General features: G+C 37.6%; 1 protein-coding gene across 4 annotated transcripts in view; it reads right to left on the reverse strand.

Annotated features, from left to right (window-relative positions):
* PPP2R5A (protein phosphatase 2 regulatory subunit B'alpha) overlaps window positions 1-20531 on the reverse strand; it is a 75561-nt gene that overhangs the window by 47141 nt on the left and 7889 nt on the right. The window contains exon 1 of one of the 4 annotated variants that reach the window (XM_050780767.1): window positions 19339-20226. The exons of 2 other annotated variants lie outside the window; for them this stretch is intronic. In XM_050780767.1, coding sequence (XP_050636724.1) covers window positions 19339-19396 — 58 coding nt within the window. In that variant the 5' untranslated portion in view covers window positions 19397-20226. Of the gene's footprint in view, window positions 1-19338; window positions 20227-20531 lie in introns of those variants that run through there. One more of the 4 variants, XM_050780757.1, reaches the window with a different exon arrangement.

Genomic DNA, 20531 nt, shown 5'->3' on the forward strand with positions numbered 1-20531 from the left:
ACACAAAGTTAGCACATGCTATTGGAAAAATGGGACCAACAGACTTGGTCAATGCAGGTTTGCAAAAACCTTCCATTGTTTTAAAAAAATAAAACCCACAATATCTGGGAAATGCAATAAAGTGAAGCACAATACAATGAGATGTATGTATACTTCATATTTACATAAAATGAAAATATCAGAGAAATAATCTATATAGTTGAGTACATAGCCTGGCTTATTTCAATGACTCATTCAATATTAGCAAACTTTGTGAGAATTTTTTGAAGTAAATTAGAATCTTTAGGAAAATGCTGCAAAGAAGTTTTACATTATGTTCTTGAATGTCAATTTATGAAACCTACTTAGGAAGACTGTACAACTAAATTAAGAGGTCTTCAAGACAAGTTTGGGTGTTTTAACTCTGTGTAACATATATCTGACTACAGAAATGTCACGCAAAATGAAACCTCATTCTCAACCATGCAGGGATGTTAGTATACCCTCAAAAGAGAGTAAGTCCAGTTTCCCAAGGAGCTTAGTGTTCATGATGAATTTTCAATGTCTGAGTCTATTCCTCTGCCTTACAAACTCAGCTGTTTTTTAAAATCATACATAACACAAATTCCCCAAGCTCACAAAACAGTAATAAATACCAATTTATTAATCCAGGATGAGAAACTATTCCCCATATACTATATTAGAATATTCTGATTATGTGTTCCCATAGGAAACTTATAAAACAAGCCAAATCATAAGCATAATGATGCCTGGGGTATTCATTTTCTATTCTTAGTAACAAATTATCCCAAAACTCTGCGGCTTAAAACAATTAATGGGCTGGGCGTGGTGGCTTATGCCTGTAATCCCAACACTTTGGGAGGCTGAGGCAGGAGAACTGCTTGAGCCCAGGAGCTGAAGACCAACTTGGGCAACATAGCGAGAACTTGTCTCTACAAAAAATTTAAAATTTAGCCAGACTTGGCTGGGCACAGTGGCTCATGCCTGTAATCTCAGCACTTTGGGAGGCTGAGGCGGGCAGATCACTTCAAGTCAGGAGTTGAGACCAACCTGGCCAATATGGTGAAACCCCATCTCTACTAAAATACAAAAAAAAATTAGCCAGGCATGGTGGCATGTGCCTGTAGTCCCAGCTACTCAGGAGGCTGAGGCAGGATAATAGCTTGAACCCGGGAAGCGGAGGTTGCAGTGAGCAGAGACTGAGCCACTGCACTTCAGCCTGGGCATCGCAGCGAGACTCCATCTCAAAAAAAAAAAAAAATTAGGCTTGATGGCACACACCTGTAGTTCCAGCTACTTGGAGGCTGAAGTGGGAGGATCACTTGAGGCCAGAGGGTTGAAGCTGCAGTAAGCTGTGATCATGCACTCTAGCCTAGGCAACAAAGCAAGAACCCATCTTAATTTAAAACAAAACAAAACAAAACAAAACACTACCTTTCTCAATTTGTGTCAGGGATTCAGAAAGGACAGAACAGGAATACCTTATCTCTGCTCCATGATGTCTAAGGCCTCAGCTAAAGGACTAGAAAGCTAGAGGATGGAATTCTGAGAAGGCTAAATCACTCATATGTCTGGTAGTTGATGGCTTTTGACTGACAGACTACCTGGGGCTAGTACCAGAACCTCCAACATATAACCTCTCCATGCGGTCTGAGCTCCCTCCTAATATGGTGACTGTGTTCCAAGGGCAATGAATCTGAGAAGTCTAATGAAAAACAAGCAAGGCTCTTATGAATATAATTATAAAACATTCTTGAAATGTATTAAAGAGATAAATAAATGGAGATATACTATATTCATGGGTGAGAAGAATCAATGTTTTCCCCCAATGAATCTATACAAGGAACACAATTCAGATTAAATTCTCAATAGGGTATTTTGGTGGAACCATTAGAGTTGTTCTTAAAAATGCGCCTGGAAAAATAAAGTGAAAAAGAATAGCCAAGATGATTTTTAAGAAGATGAAGAAGGGAAGAGTCATCTTACCACATTTAGTAATTAAAACCACATGGTATTGTGCAGGAATTTACAGACCACTGAGGAAAAAAAAATAAGGCACTTAGAAACATGCCAGCATACACATACAAAAGGTTAGTATATAATAGGGTTGGTGTTTTTAAAAAAAAAAAAAAAGGCAGTAGGAAATATTTAAAATTCAATAAATTATTCCAACTACTCATATGAAAAAAATTAAAATTAGACCCTTCACACACAAAAATTAGTCCCAAGAGAACTAAAAAATTAAATGTGGACAAGAAATTGGTATACAGAGTGTACAAAAGAACACCTACAAATCATTAAGAAAAAAAACAAAATCTATAGGAAAAAAAGGTCACATGAAACATAAATGACTGATAAGCATATGAAAAGATATTCAACCACACTGAAAACCAAAAAAATGTAAGTATGTATGAATGGTATACATGAATTTATACATGAAATGTCATACATCACTTTATACCTATTGGGTAAGAATGACAAAAAGTGTGGGCAAGACTTCTTCCAGAAGACTAACCTTCCCACTGTAAACTACTAAAAACTGAACAAAATATATAAAACAATAGTTTTCAGATGCTGGAAACAGGCAGTAGAGGACTGTGATCCCTGTGGGAAGGAAAACAAAGCCCCACAATCACACCAGCTTCCTACCTGCTAGGGCTCTCCAGAAGAGAGAAGGCACAGGAAAAAAAAATCCCTAAAAGAACAAGCAGATTTAATGAGCAAAATAAAGACTACAGATAGGGCTACTGAGGTGGCTAGGATTTGCATAGAAAAGTATTAAAGAGAAGGCAACTATACAGAGAAGGAACTTTCTATTTTCTCTATTTATGTTGAAGTGATACTTTTTATTTTATTCTATTTATGTAACAAAACTTTTTTTAATGTAAAACCAGCCTTGCATTCCTGGCATAAATCCCACATGATCAAAATATTGCATTCTATTTATATATTTCAAATTCAATTTGTTAATATTTTGTATACAACTTTATTGTTCAAGTTGGGCGTGGTGGCTCACGCCTATAATCCCAGCACTTTGGGAGACAGAGGTGGGTAGATCACGAGGTCGGGAGATCGAGACCATCCTAGCTAACACAGTAAAACCCCGTCTCTACTAAAAATACAAAAAAATTAGCCGGGCATGGTGGCGGGCACCTGTACTCCCAGCCACTCGGGAGGCTGAGGCAGGAGAATGGCGTGAACCCGGGAGGCGGAACCTTCAGTGAGCCAAGATCACGCCACTGCACTCCAGCCTGAGGGACAGAGAGAGACTCCGTCTCAAAAAAACAAAAAACAAAAAAAAAGACAAAAAAAACTATGTTCATAAGGGATGTTGGTCTATAATTTTCTTGTAATTTCCCTCTTGGGGTTTTAAATTAGGAATCAGTCCAATAGGTATACAACTATTCAGATTTTTGTTTCTTCTTGTGTCCGTTTCAGAAAGCTGTTTATTTCAAGGAATTTTCCCATTTCCTCTTAGGTTTTCAGATTTATTCGCATGATTATGTACCTGAAAGCTATGAAGTCCTAAATAAGGCGAAAGTACTAATTATTACTACAAAAAAAAGCTAACATTGTAGTCCAGAGGGATATCAACTTCTGACAAGACAAGGTGAGAAGTTCCACAGACCTACTCACCAGGGAAACTGATAGAAGTTATGTTTAAAATAGCCATTTTTATAGCCTCTGAAATGGTCCTAAGGGCAAACAGCAAAAAAACATTTATTCAGGAATATCTATGAAAATTTGGTTAGAATAGCAAGAGCTAGTGGTACAGTCATGCATCACTTAAAACGACAGAAATACATTCTGAGAATGCATCCTCAGGCGGTTTCATCATTGTGTGAACATCACAGAATGTATTACACAAACTTAGATGGCACAGCCTACTACACGCCTAGGTTATATGGTAGAACCTACGACTCCTAGGCTACAAACCTGTAAGCATGCTACTATACTAAATACTATAGGCAATTTGTAAGTGTATCCAAATATAGAAAGGTATGATAAAAAATATGGTATAAAAGATTTAAAAATGGCACTTAACATGAATAGAGCTTACAAGACTGGAAGGTGCTCTGGAGGAGTAAGTGGTAAGTGAATGTGAAGGCCTAGGACATTATTGCACACTACTACAGACTCTATAAACTGTATACTTAGGCTACCCCAAATTTATTTAAAACATTTTCTTTCTCCAATAATAACCTTAGCTTACTGTAACTTTTTTACTTTATATAAACTTTAAATTTTTAGCTTTTTTACTCTTTTGCAATAACATAGCTTAAAACACACACACTGTACAGGTGTATAAAAATATTTTTTCTATCAGTAGTCTATAAGCTTTTTTCTATTTTTCAGACTTTTTAACTTTTTCAAACTTTTTTGTTAAAAACTAAGACACAAACACATATTGGCTTAGGCCTACAGACGATCAGGATCATCCACATCACTGTCTCATCTCCACATCTTCTAGAAAACCTCCTGAAGGGCCTGCCTGAGGCTGTTTTACAGCTAACTTTTTTTTTACTTTTTTTTTTAATAAGTAGAAGGAGTACACTCTAAAATAATGATAAAAAATAGTATAATAAATACATAAGCCAGTAACATTTATTATCAAGTATTATGTATTGTACATAATTGTATATGTATATATACTTTTATATGATAGTGCAGTTGGTTTTTTTAGACTGGCATCACCATAAACACGTGAGTCACACCTTGTTCTATGAGCTAAAGCTACATCACTAGGGGATAGGAATTTTTCAGCTCCATTGTAATATTATGGGACCACCATCCTATATACCACATCATGGACCAAAACATCGTTATGCAGCACATGACTATATTTTAACCAAGACTGCTCCTTCCCCCTTGGCTCTGCTATGTAGAAAGGCAGCCGAGAACACAGGGATCCTCCTCTACTTCTAGCTCCCAGACATCTTTAGGTAAGGAGTAGGACATATCAGCATTTCTCATCCTTTCCACAGCTACTTATTGTTGCTAAGGATAAGTTCTAGACAAGTGCATCTGAAAGGCAGGCCTCCTTTCTTCTGCCCAACCTCCACGCATGGGGCAGAGGCTCTAACTTTTGTGCAACACTGCTAAAAAATACTGAGGCCTCAATTACCTTTGCTCTGGCCTATAAAGTGGTGATTCCACACTGGAAGAGGCAAGCCAAAAAGACCTCAGGCTACTGCCCCCACTTTCCCCAACTGCTCCTAAAGCAGGGTTTCAGAGAGAAGCATACTATTGTCCCCACCCCTAACTCAGAGCCTTGACTCTAGAGATTTTGCCTGGGGGGAGAAGTAGGCCATAAAACAGTTAGCTCTTCACCTTTTCTCAGAACAACTGACTTCTTTACAACAGGGCATTAAAAAAAAAGTTCAAGCCTAAGGGTACTCTTAAAAACAGTGGAGGTTTTGGTGAAAGATAATGGTGAAATTTGTAAATTCAATGAGGATACAGACTAAACTGTAGGCTATTTTTCAGGAGAGACCAAAAAAATAAAAAATAATAAAAAATAAAAATAAAACCCAGCAGTGTGGATGTTAGAACAAATATCACCACACACTGACCTTGGGAACTATTCCTTCAAAGGAGCCTGGATTTGATTGGATTAATCCATAGAACAATGTGTGCCCCAAAGCATTATTGAAAACAATTGAGAATCAGCTGAAAATCAATGGAACTTAACAGCTGGCAGTATGGTCAGGAAAAGACAAAGAGAACCCTGCCAAAACCACTGTCATCCCAAGGTGCCTGGGCATATCCAAAGCTGTATCTCTCTGAGGAACAAGATCAGAGGCTTTACAACGTATGGGGGAAAACTACACCCAGTCACTAAACAAATAAACAAGTGACAATAACAAGGTTGATACCCAGACTTGCTACCATATATTATTTAAAACAGCCGAGTCCAACTCTTAGGATGCGAGGAACTTTTTGCTTATCTGTGGTGGTGGGTATCACAAAAATTATGCATGGACTGTTTTTTTTCTTTTAGCTCGTCAGCTATTGTTAGTGTTAGTGTATTTTATGTGTGGCCCAAGACAATTCTCCCAATGTGGCCCAGGGAAGCCAAAAGGTTGGATACCTGTTATTTTAAATGTCCAGTTAATAACAAAATGGACAAAGAAACAGGAAAAGTATAACCCATGTGCCAGAAAAAAAGAAGGTTGTAGAACCTGCTTGTGAGAGTGACCATATGTTGGATTTAACATAACATATGACTTTAAAGTAGTCATTATAAATATGTTCAAAGAACTAAACTATGATTAAACAGTAAAGAAAGGTACGATGACAATGTCACATCAAATAGAGCATATCATAAAGAGATAGAATTTACAAAAAAAAAAAAAAAAAGGAATCAAATGCAAATCCTGGAGTTGAAAAACATAACAGCAAAATAAACTAAAGGGACCCATGAGGAGATGCGAACTGGCATTAGAAAAATTGGGGAACCTGAAAATACATCAATAGAAATTATGCAATCTGAAGAACAGAAAGAAAAAAGAATGAAGAAAAATGAACAGATTCAGAGACCTGTAGGACACCACTAAGTGTAACAACATACAGCCGGGTGTGGTGGCTCACGCCTGTAATCCCAGCACTTTGGGAGGCCAAGGCGGGAGGATCACCTGAAGTCAGGAGTTTGAGACCAGCCTGGCCAGCATGGCAAAACCCCATCTCTACTAAAAGTACAAAACTTAGCCAGGCATGGTAGCAGGTGCCTGTAGTCCCAACTACTCAGGAGGGTGAGGCAGGAGAATCACTTGAATCTGGGAGGCAGAGGTTGCAGTGAGCCAAGATCATGCCACTGTACTCCAGCCTGGGCAACAGAGCAAGACTCCATCTCAAAAAAAAAAAAAAAAAAAAAGTGTACCAACATAATGTATTGAATAACACAAACCTAACACAAGAAACTCCAAGAAGGATAAACTCAACAAGATCCACAAATAAACATCACGGTAAAAATGATGAAAGTCAAAGACAAGGAGAAAACCTTGAAAGCAGCAAGAGAAAAACAACTAGTTACTTTCAAGGGCTAAGATTAACAACTAACTTCTTAGCAAAAACAACTGAGGCCAGAAAACAGTGGAATAACATACTCAAAATGCTCAAAGAAAAAAAAACTGTTACCAAAAATCCTGTATCCAATAAAACGATCTTTCAAAACTGAAGGCTTGGGAGCTGAGGCAGCTGGACTGCTTGAGCTCAGGAGCTCAAGATCAGCCTGAGCAACAGTTGAGACCCTGTCTCTACAAAAAATACAAAAATTAGCCAGGTGCGGTGGCAGATATTCTGAGGCAAGAAGATAACTTCTTAGAGGCTGAGGCAAGAAGATAACTTGAGCTCGAGAGGTAGAGGTTGCAGTGAGCCAAGATTGCACCACTGCACTCCAGCCTGGGCACTAGAGTGAGACCTTATCTCGAAAAGTATTTAAATCTTTAAAAAATGAAGGCAAAGGCCGGGCACGGTGGCTCACGCCTGTAATCCCAGCACTTTGGGAGGCTGAGACGGGCGGATCACGAGGTCAGGAGATCGAGACCATCCTGGCTAACACGGTGAAACCCCGTCTCTACTAAAAAGTACAAAAAACTAGCTGGGCGTGGTGGCTGGCGCCTGTAGTCCCAGCTACTTAGGAGGCTGAGGCAGGAGAATGGTGTGAACCCGGGAGGCGGAGCTTGCAGTGAGCCAAGATTGCGCCACTGCACTCCAGCCTGGGCGACAGAGAGAGACTCCATCTCAAAAAAAAAAAAAAAAAAAAGAAGGCAAAATGAAGACATTCCTAAATTAATAAAAACGGAGAATGTTTTGCTAGCTGGTCTACCTTGTAAGAAACACTAAAGGATTTCCTTCAGACTCAAAGCATATGACCACCAATGATAGTTTGAAATCTATATTTAAAAACATAGAGCACCAGTAAAGGTAATTATGTAATTATAAAGTACATTATAAATGCCTAGTTTTCTTTCTTCTCTTACCTGATTTTAACAGCCATTACATAAAATAGTATTATATAATGTATCGTTGGACGGTTAATATATAGAAATATAATGTATTTGCTAATAACAGCACAAACGAGGATATGGGAGGAAAGTTGTGCTACATTAAAGAAATATCAGGCCGGGCGCGGTGGCTCAAGCCTGTAATCCCAGCACTTTGGGAGGCCGAGACGGCGGATCACAAGGTCAGGAGATCGAGACCATCCTGGCGAACACGGTGAAACCCCGTCTCTACTAAAAATACATAAAAAACTAGCCGAGCGAGGTGGCGGGCGCCTGTAGTCCCAGCTACTCGGGAGGCTGAGGCAGGAGAATGGCGTGAACCCGGGAGGCGGAGCTTGCAGTGAGCTGAGATCCGGCCACTGCACTCCAGCCTGGGCGACAGAGCGAGCCTCTGTCTCAAAAAAAAAAAAAAAAAAAAAAAAAAAAAGAAATATCTACTGGCCGGACGCGGTGGCTCACGCCTGTAATCCCAGCACTTTGGGAGGCCGAGGCGGGTGGATCACGAGGTCAGAAGATCAAGAGCATCCTGGCTAGCATGGTAAAACCCCATCTCTACTAAAAATACAAAAAATTAGCTGAGCGTGGTGGCGGGCACCTGTATTCCCAGCTACTCCAGAGGCTGAGGCAGGAGAATGGCGTGAACCCAGGAGGCGGAGCTGGCAGTGAGCCGAGATCGCGCCACTGCACTCTAGCCTGAGCAACAGAGCGAGACTCCGTCTCAAAAAGAAAAAAAAAGAAGAAATAACTACTGATGGTAAAGTAATAATTATAACAATATATGCTCGGGGTTGTAACATTAATAGATATTATATAACACTAATATCACAAAAAAGGAGGAAAGGAAATAGAGGTATATAGGAATAATGATTCTACATCTCACTGGAACAAAGCCTGTATAAATTTGAAGCTGATTCTAACAAGTTAAGATGTATATAATAAACCTAAGGGCAACCACTAAAAAAAAAAAAAAAAAAAAAAAAACTCTCAAAAGTATGTAGTGAAAAATAATCATTACACAAGTTTAAATGCTGCATTAGAAAACATTCACTTAATACTAAGGAAAACAGAAAAAGAATACAGTAAAATAGAAAAAAAAATACAGAACAAAAAAAGACATGAGGTACAGAGAAAACGAAAAGTAAAATGGCAGACATAAATCCAACTATATGAACAACTACATTAAGTATAAATGGATTAACCGGAGGGGTGCGGTGACTCACACCTGTAATCCCAGCACTTTGGGAGGCCCAGGCAGGTGGATCACGAGGTCAGGATTTCAAGACCAGCCTGGCCAAGATGGCGAAATCCCGTTTCCACTAAAAACTACAAAAAAAATGAGCCAGGCATAGTGGCAGGTACCTGTAAGCCCAGCTACTCGGGAGGCTGAGGCAGGAGAACCGCTTGAACCCTGTCGGCAGAGGTTGCAGTAGCAGAGACTGTGCCACTGCACTCCATCCTGGGAGACAGAGCGAGACTCCATTTCAAACAATAAATAAATAAATAAATGTAAATGGATTAACCAAGCCCATCAAAAGGTAGAGACTGTCAAACTGAATTTTTTAAAAATGATCTAAGTCTCCAGAAGATACAATTTAAATTTAAAAATACAAGTAGATTGAAAATAAAAAGATGAAGAATATATCATGCAAACAACCACAAGAAAGCTGGAATGGCTATACCAATATTAGATAAAATAGACTTTAAAAAATAGGTAACTGTTTGACATATACAGACAAAACAGACTTTAAAAACTTTTGTCTCTTATATCTTACACAGACATGGATATATATCAAACTATATATATTTTTAAAGTCTGTTTTGTTTAATATTAGTGTGGGATATGATGAGGTTTCTCTTCAAATAATCCGATTAATCTTTTATTCTTTAATTCATAGTTACCTCCCACTCAATTTTTCTCCTTTTTTCTTCTTTTCCCTTCTTGCCTTTGTTAAATGCCCAGGCCCTCCACACTACAAAGAGTTATCAGTACTAGCTCACATTCCTTTCCTTATTTGGAAGGAGGACTAACTTTCTGGCTCATTACAGACACCCCTTCCCCTGTTCCCTCCACTTTCCTTTACGTGCCCACCCTATCTAAAAAAAAATAAAACGTTTAGCCAACCAGGATTAGTTTAGATTGTACGACCCAACCCCGGCCAATGGGGAAAGGGTACAGGGGCAGGACTTGCGTCAGGAATAAAGGCTCTTTGTTGCCCCTTTGTTCAGGTGTGCTCTCATGGCAACTGGCCAGGGAGCCACCCCTCTGCACATAAGTAAAATTGCTTTGCTAAGAATCCTTTGTTCAAGTATTCAATTTCCTTAGGATTTTGAGCATTATTCCTAACATTAGTATAGCCACTTCAGTTTTCTTGTGGTTGTTTGAATATATATTATTTTTCATCCTTAGATCTTACTTAGATATAAATATCATTATATAAATATACTCTTTATCTCATATCTAAAGAGCATCATTTTGTAATGATGGAAGGGTCAGTCTCTCAGGAAGAGGGTAACAATTATAAACATATTTGCACCTACTAACACAGTACCAAAATATATGAAGAAAGACTGACAGAAACAAAGAGAGAAACAGAAAATTCAAAAGCAATAATAGTTGAAGCCTTCAACACCTCCTTTCAATAATGGATAGAACAATTAGGTGGAAGATCAATGAAGAGACAGAAAACTTTGAACATACATGAATTAAGTACACCTAACAGGTGTCTATGGAACACTATAGAATTTATACTCACTATATAACACTCCACCCAACAACAGGAGAATATATATTCTCAAGCGCATATGGTACATTCCCCAGGACAGACCAGACCACATACCAGATAGTAAAACCTCAAAAATTTCAAAAGAACAGAAATACAAACTATGTTCTCTGACCACAAAGGAATAAAGCTAGAAATCAGTAACATTAAAAAATTGGGGGCGGGGCATGGTGGCTCACACCTGTAATCCCAGCACTCAGGGAGGCAGGGGTGGGTGGCTCACGAGGTCAGGAGATTGAGACCAGCCTGGCCAACATGGTGAAACCCCATCTCTACTAAAAATACAAAAATTAGCCAGGCATGGTGGCGTGTGCCTGCAGTCCCAGCTACTCAGGAGGCTGAGGCAGGAGAATCGCTTGAACCTGGAAGGTGGAGGTTGCAGTGAGCCGAGATCATGCCACTGCACTCCAGCCTGGGCAACAGAGACTCCATCTCAAAAAAAAAAAAAAAAAAAAAAACCTGGGGCGGGGCTTGGTAGCATGAACCTATAGGCTCAGTTACTTGAGAGGCTGAGGCAATGAGGATCCCTTTGAGGCCAGGAGTTAAGAGGCCACAGCGTACTATTATAGCATCTGTGAACAGTCACTGCACTCAAGCCTGGGCAACATAGTGAGACCCCATCTCTCTCTTTTTTTTTTTGAGACAGAGTTTTGCTCTTGTTGTGCAGGCTGGAGTGTAATGGCGTGATCTCGGCTCATCTCAACCTCCACCTCCCGGGTTCAAGAGATTCTCCTGCCTCAGCCTCCCAAGTAACTGGGATTACAGGCATGTGCCACCACCCCAGCTAATTTTGTATTTTTAGTAGAGACGGGGCTTCTCCATGTTGGTCAGGCTGGTCTTGAACTTCCGACTTCAGGTGATCCGCCTGCCTTGGCCTCCTGAAGTGCTGGGATTACAAGCGTGAGCCACCGCACCCGGTTAACCCCTTCTCTTAAAAAAGAGAAGTTAAAACATTTTTGGGAAATTCAAAAATATTTGGAAATTCAATGATTCTTAAACAACTAATGGGTCAAAGAAGAAACCTAAAAGAAAATAAAACATACATTAAGACAAATGAAAATGAAGACATAACAACCAAAATTTAAGGGTGTTTAGAAAGATATAGCTGTAAATGTCTATATAAGAAAGAACAAAAGATCTTAAATCGGAAACCTAACCTTTGCAATTATAAGTAACCCAATAACAGCCAAAACAATCCTGAAAAAGAAAAACAAAGTAGGAAGATTCACACTATCACATTTCAAAACTTACTACATCAAACAAGTAGTCAAGACAGTGTGGTACTGACACAAGAACAGACATATAGATCAATGGGACAGAATTGAGAATCCAGAAATAAAACCATCTGCTAATTTTCAACAAAAAGGCCAAGATCATCTAATGGGGAAAGAAGTATTTTCAACAAGTGGTGTGGAGATAAATGTGATAACTACATGCAAAAGAATGAATTTGAATCCTTACGTCTTACTCTATATAAAAATTAACTCAAAATGGCCAAAGACCTAAATGTAAAGGTTAAAATTATAAAATTCTTAGAAGAAAAATAGGGGTAAATCTTCATAACCTCATATTTGGGAAAAGATCCTTAGAAAATGACTCCAAAAGCATGAGTAACAAGAAAAAAGAGAATTTAGACTTAATCAAAATGTAAAACATTTGTGCTTCAAAGGATACCACCAAGAAAGTGAAAAGACACAAGGGACTTATATCAAGATATATAAAGAATTTTTACAACTCGATAAAAAGACAAATAACAATTCAAAAGTGGGCAAAGGATCTAAAGAGCCATTTCTCCAAGGAAGATATACAAATGGCCAATAAGCACGTTCAAAGACACTTGACATCATTAGTAATTAGGGAAATGCAAATCATAACCACGAGGAGATACTACTTCGCATTCATTAGGATGGCTATAATCAGAAAGTCAAAATAAGAAGTACTGGTAAGGATGTGGAGCAATGAGAACCCTCATATACCACAAGTGGGAGTGTAAAATAGTGCAGCCACTATGGAAAAAACTGTGGCAATTTCTCAAGTGACTAAGCCCAGAATTACCTTATGACCAAGCAGTTTCACTCCCACATGTATACTCAAGAGAAATGAAAACATATGTCCACACAAAAACTTGTATACAAATGTTCACAGCAGCATTATTCACAACCAAACAGTAGAAAGAACTGAAATGTCTATCAACTGAGGAATGGATAAATAAAACATGGTATAACCATACGATAGAATATTATTCAGCCATAAAAAGGAATGAAGTCCTAACACATGCTACAACATGAATAAATCCTTGAAAACATTATGCAAAGTGAATGAAAGAAGTCTATTATGAAAGACCACATACTATAATACTCCATTTACATGAAATGTCCAGGATAGGGAAATCTAGAGACGGAAAGTAAATTAACGGTTGCTCAGGGAATCCCGAAAGGAAGAGGGGGTGATAGTTAAAGGGCATGAGATTTCTTTTTGAGATGATGAAACTATTCTAAAATTGACTGTGGTGATAGCTGCACATGTCTGTGAATATACTAAAAGCCATGGAATTGTATACTTTAAATGGGGAATTACATGGTATATGAATTATATCTCAATAGAGCTGTTTAAAAAATTTAGTCCAGTTCTGGTCTCTAAAATACTTTCATATCAAATATCCAAAACATTGCTGAGAGACAGTAAAAGTTTAAAGATCAATTGCAGCAATGCCACTGACCAATAATCACATAAACTTCATTCCACCACCAATGTCTACACAACACATACATAGACCACTAGTTTTGTCTTTATGCTGCCTATAACTTATAATACTAAATTAGATTAATAAAAATTTTCAAGGAACATGTAAATGAAATCCCAAAACCAACACATAAAATGAAAAAGAGGTAGTAATAATAACTTATTAAGATGACCACAGAGGGCTGGTTTTAAGAACAGTTAACCGAATTTTTTTTTAATACCATACAGTAAGATAATTTGTAGTTTTCCCCCTGTAATGCGGTTTTGCTTGTACTGTTTCAAATGCATCTTTCCAGAAAACCTAATCTCTATTCATTTCTCTCAAGATTTCAAATACCAAGTAGAACATTGAAATTTTAATATATTCATTATCATAAAGCCTTCCTTTTCTTGCCCATCTTCATTAAGTCAGTGATAAAATAAACTTCTGAGGTGACAACCAAGTTATTTCAAGTTGTCCATTGTTAATTCTCTACATTTAATGATAAATAATTCGAAGTAGCAGGTATCATTTGTAACAAATAATAATTTTATAGCTATAATTTTCCTTAGAAGAAAACATCCCTAATTACTGCTGCTAACATACTTGAAATCTAAAGTAAGATCTCATATAGGATTCATGCTACAAATTATAGAACAAGCACTGTATCATAGCAACCCAGCAATACCACTACAGTGACACGCTGAGGATGCAATCCAAGATTCTAATTTAAGAAACTGGCACAGAATATAGGACATGTAGCTTTTTTTGGCAATACCCCTAGAACATTAATAACTAAAAATCTAAAATCAGCTTTTATTTGAAACTTTAGAGAGCAGGCTATTATAAAGTAACAATGGAAATGTTTATTAACAAATGATTCACAGCACTGTGACTAAATATGACTTATTAAGGTTCTGTGATTTCATTAAAATTGAAAATGGTGGGAAAAAAATTGTAGACATCACATTTTAGGAAATTTGAACACATACGCACTACCAGTTTGATAATGTTCTAATATATAAATGTATGCATTATTTTAAGAAAACCCCTACAATACTAAAACTTTCAAGAACATAAATATTTCCATGCTTTAATCAATTACCATTCAAATGCAAGTATATCCGCAACTACTGCTATTTTTTATTTCAAAAAATTAACTGGGCTGGGCATGGTGGATCACGCCTGTAATCCCAGCACTTTGCGGGGTCAATGTGGGCAGATCACTTGAGGTCAGGATTTCGAGACCAGACTGGCCCACATGGCGAAACCCTGTCTCTACTAAAAATACAAAAATCAGCCAGGCGTGATGGCTCGCACCTGTAATCCCAGCTTCTCAGAAGGCTGAGGTAGGAGAATTGCTTGAACCCAGAAGGCAGAAGTTGCAGTGAGAAGATTGCACCACTGCAATCTAGCTTGGGTGACAGAGCGAGACCCTGTCTCAAACAAACAAACAAAAACAAACAAGGTGTTCAATTCTCTAGAGCAGAACCTAAGCTCTACAGATGTCCCACTTCCTTCTACCATCAGCATAGATGGGCTTTGGGATGGTGGTGGTGGGGAAATCCAAGAACCCTGAAAATTACATAAAGTATTATATACATATTTTAAAATGGCACATTCTTTAAATTGGATTTTCCAAGAGATTCACACATAATCTCCATGAAATTAAATACTAGTACTCTTAGAAATTATTTCCTTTCCTTTAAACATAAGAAACTTATAACCAAGGTTTCAAATGAGCTGGTTCAGTATTTCCAGAAATAAAAACTTTATTCACAAACAATTCTAAATTGATTCTAATATTTTTCATTCAGAAATTTGCTATTTGTAATATTCTATTAACAGAAAATAATAGGCTATTGAACAATACACACAGTATGATCCCACTCATGGGTAAATATAAGAAGATGCTCAAAAATTTAAAAGAGATTTCCTCTGGGTGGGAATTTTTACTTTCTACCATTGTAAGATTCTCCTTTGAGTTGTTTTAACAGTGAGTCTATAAGTTTTTACAAAAATAATACATAATGGGGTAGTTTAAAATATGACACTTCCCATTACATATTCTTTAAATGAGTTTATTTTAGAAAACCATGAAAACTGAGATTCGCTTATGACTCACAGCAAGTATTGTATTATAACCTAAAATAGTCATTTCTGTTCTATAGAAGTTACTTCTCTAGATCTTAAACAAATTAGTTCTTAAAAATATACAGAGAGTATCCAGGTGATCCAAATTAAAAATAGATTATCAAAACAGATGAAGTACCAAAACCAATGACTAGATACATGGCAGCTAGGTGAAGGCTGAGTTATTTTTACCTTTCCTACATGAATAATCAAAATTTCTTATGGGCCGGGTGCAGTGGCTCACACCTGTAATCCCTGCACTTTAGGAGGCAGAGGCAGGCAGATCACTTGAGGTCAGGGGTTCGAGACCAGTATGGCCAAAAGGGCAAAACCCTGTATCTACTAAAATACAAAAATTAGCCAGTTGTGGTGGCAGGAGCCTGTAATCCCAGCTACTCAGGAGGCTGAGGCAGAAGAACTGCTTGAACCCAGGATGTGGAGGTTGCAGTGAGCGGAGATCAAATCACTGCACTCCAGCCTGGGGGACAGAGCAAGAGCCTGTCTCGAAAAAAAAAGACAAAAAAAAAAAAAAGTCTTATGAAGGCAATATGACTGTGGGAAATAAATGCATCTTAAAAGCACTTCATTGTTATATTTGCTACTTTATGTTCACTCTGGATTCAAAATTAGGTTGGTTCATTCACTGGAAGCACAAATGCATGTGGAAAACTATTTGAGGAGATGATATCTAACTTTAATTTCAGCTTGTCTGGAAGTTTTAGTGGAAGAATAAAATCAGTCAAGTGGTAGATTAACCCAATTGACTTTTATTTCCAAGTCTCTGTTATCTTTACCTAACTTTTTTCCTCTCTCAAATTGAGAAGAAATGATCAGAAAGATAGTACTATGCTAACGTGGAAGAGTATTTTAAAAAGTTTTCAAAAACTTTCTGTAAAAGGGGACCACAATATGCCGAACATTTCCAAAAGAGGCAAAAATAAGTAGATTCTAATGAGTTCTTGATAATCTACAATAATTTCTTCAAGTTAATTACAGATCATTATAACTTTGAGTGGTGACTCCAAAATCTAACTGTGACACAAATGTGCTGAATGATTAACAATTCACTTCATCTTATTTCTCAGTACTCATTCATAAAACAAATGCTCTCATATTTTTTTGAGAAAAACTTTAGGTTACCTAAAAAGGAGAGAGAGGACAGTGCTAAAAAGAAGACCTCAAAGAAGATCAATGAAGCATTTTTATATCAGAAGAATTTAAGAAACAAAAATCCCTTGCTTTAACGGGTCTTAGAAAAATCTACATTCAATACTGGCTTACTTGCCCAGCACCTATAGTCTAAAGGTCTAAAGACTATAGTCTATAGATTTAGTCTTAGTCTTTAGTTAGACTAAAGACTATAGTCTAAAGACTTACTCATTCAGCTTTTACAATTTCTACTCACCTTACACAAATCTCATCTCAAGTTATCAGAAAGAAACGTACTGGCTGGGTGCCGTGGCTCACACCTGTAACCCAGCACTTTGGGAGGCCAGGGTGGGTGGATCACGAGGTCAGGAGTTTAAGACCAGGCTGGCCAACATAGTGAAACCCTGTCTCTACTAAAAATACCAAAAAAAATTAGGGAGGCGTGGTGGCAGGTGCCTGTAATCCCAGCTACTCGGGAGGCTGAGGCAGGAGAATCACTTGAACCTGGGAGGCGGAGGTTGCAGTGAGCAGAGATTGTGCCACTACACTCCAGCCTGGGCGACAGAGTGAGACTCGGTCTCAAAAAAAAAAAAAAAAAAAAAAAAAAAAAAAATTTCTCTTGATAAGGTTCTCAATTATAAATATTTATCAGTTGCACTCTAAGGAAATAAGGTACTAAACTTTGCTTCAGTCCAGGCAACAAACATCTTCCATTTAACAGAGGAATCAGCAACCAACTGAGAAGAGCAAGTCATACATGACCGGCACAAGACTATAACCTACCTAGGTTTTGGTGTTTTCATCTATAAAATGCTAACCAGTTTAGTGTTGCAGGTAAACATTACTCAGTTATAAATCATCCTAAAATTGTAAATTATTTTATGATATAAAATGATGTTTTTCTTTCAATCAATTTAACAGCTTTTGCTTCATTCTTTCATTCAATAAATATAAAACAGCACTGACTATCTAAATGCTGTGTAGGAAGATATGGCTCTTGGGTCTCAAAGCACTTATAGTCTAAACACAAAAAGCAGGCACTTTAAGTAATTCATGCAACTTGTCCCAGCAAGATTTTGTGATCTTCTTCATGCACATAACAATGACATCTTCTCATGCAGTGTACACAGAAGACGTTCTATTGAGTAGGGAATAGATAATCCCAATTTGGCCAGGAGACTATGTGGCCAGCAACCCAAACTATCAGTGCCTTCTTATAAGCAAATCTGAAAGTCTTGGCAGGCCATTAAAGAATATAGTTAAAGACTATACATAAAGAAACATTAACTATATTCTTTATATTATTTATATATAAATATATATATTTATATATAAATATATAAATAAATATTTATATATAAATATATATTTATATATTTTTATATATATGTTTACAAGTCATAGAAATTACCAAATGGGCACTCTTTGATTCACATATGCAGTGGTCTATTTTATATTTACAACTGGGTTTCTAAATGGCATCTCAATTTTAAAATTTCCAAAATACAACTCTGGATTTTCCCTCTATACCTGGTTCCCCCTCCAGTGTACTCCTTTCTCGCTGGTGGGACACATTCCTATCTACCCAGGTGTCCAAGCTAAAGCATCTGAGAGAGTCATCCTTGACTCCTACACCTCTGCCTTTCCATCTCCTCCCAAACAATTCATTAACAAGGTCCTATTTAAGATATATCTCAAATGCATCTTTCTGTCTCTATCTTGGGCTACTACCCTAGCCCAAGTCACGTAATGTCTTACCTGGCTTATTAATCTCGTAACTTGTCCTCCTAAAAATCTTGTTCTGCTACAATGCATTCTCTACCCAGTAGAGATAGTAATTTTTAACTGCCAAACTTTCCGAAAGAGTTGTCCATACTTACTCATTCAGCTTTTACAAGTTCCACTCACTATCCACCTTACACAAATCTCATTTCACGTTATCAGTCCTCCAAACGCCTCTCATGTCACCAATGTTGCCTAAAGACTAACAAACCCATGGAAACTTTTCAGTTCTCATTGGGCTCGTCCACAGTTATCCACTGTTACTACTTTCCCCATCCATCCTCCAGTTTGTAAAGACTCTCTTCCCCTGACAGCCTCATCTCCACTCTCTCCTGTCTTCTGTGGCCTCCACTCCAGCTGTCTCTCTTGGCTCTTGGTTGTACCTTTTCCCCTTACCCATTATCTCAATGTTGGTATTCCTTGGCGTCTTCTCATTCTATCCATTTTCAGTGGGCAGTCATTTCTACTTCAGGTGCTTCAAATGCCACGTATAAGCCAAAGACTCTCAAATTACCTCTAGCACATTGCTTCATATCCAAATAATCCACCTTCCTACTAGGCAGCTTCACTTCAATTTCCCATGGACACTCGACCTGTCCAAAAAATAACCATTATCTTCTCCTCCCAAATCTAATGTCTCCCCCCTTTTTCCCTTTCAACTGCTATTATACATCCAGTTGCCCAAGTTAGAAATGTATCATCGATGATTGTTCCCTCTCACCAGATTTTGCCTGTGATACCACCCCATCCCCACTTGGACAAGCACCTTTATCTCTTGTCTGAATTACCGTGTCAGTATCCTCACTAGTGTTACTCACTCTCATTTCCCAATACACTCTTCATGGTACTGTAAGGTATAAATGCAATAAAGTGCCTACATCCATTCTTCAACATAGCAACAAGACTATGCACTAGGCCCTAAATGTTGTTCCACTTCTCTAGTGATATAGAATGTATCACATAGAGATATAGAATGTAACCTATATTCTAGATCACAGCCATGTAAACCGCTGGTAATTCCCAAAATATACTACGCTGAATTACCTCTGGGTCTTCATATATTGTCTTTTGGGTGGACCTCTTAGCCCATCTATCTTGGCTTAACACCTTCTGGCCTTTTAGATGGCAGTTTACCTGTCACTTTCTCCAGGAAACTTGCCCTGATCTCTCCCCTACCACACCAAAACAGGACTGAGTCCTTCACCTACTCCCTTAACATTTTAGAGCTTATTCTTATCATGACACTTATCACATTACTTGAAACTGCCTGCTTACAAGTCTGTATTCGCCACCAACTATAAACTCCTAAAGACGTTAAATTTGAAAAGAAAAAGCATTCATAATTTTATTCACTTTACTAAGCTTTAATCTCTGCAGTGGTTCACCAAAATTTTATGCACTATGGAAAACCAAAGAAAGGAAAAGATTTCAGTACTAGATTTTTGAAAATAAAGTGTGTGTCTAATTTCACAGCAAACAAAATCTTTTGCCTCTGGTCAATTTAAAGAAAAATGGTAGGGCAACTTTGTTGTTGTTGTTGTCGTTTGTTTTAATAAACTCAGAAACATATTCCTACAGAAGTTATGTCTTATTTTACTTTTAACTTCAATAGATATTTTTCTTTAGAAAAGCCTGTCTGAAAAGTTGTTTTAAAAATCTACTCAGTTTTGCTAATCAAAATTCAGGAGTTATAACAAAAACTGTCTCACCTTTTTCACTTTTATCAATTTAGAGGCAGGGGATTAACAATGAGTTCAAACAATCATTGACTTATGGTAATAGCTATAATTATGGAATATCCTTGATACAATGTGAAACGAAGGCAAAACCAATTAGACAAAATATACAATTTTTTAAAATCTGCGTTCTGCTGAAAAAATACACAATTTTAGATTTGATACTTTCCTCCCTACCTTAAAGAAAACTTCTCTGATGAAATGGCAAGATATTTATTAGAAT

This window comes from Macaca thibetana, chromosome 1 (genome assembly GCF_024542745.1).
Source record: "Macaca thibetana thibetana isolate TM-01 chromosome 1, ASM2454274v1, whole genome shotgun sequence".
In the NCBI taxonomy this organism is placed as follows: domain Eukaryota; kingdom Metazoa; phylum Chordata; class Mammalia; order Primates; family Cercopithecidae; genus Macaca; species Macaca thibetana.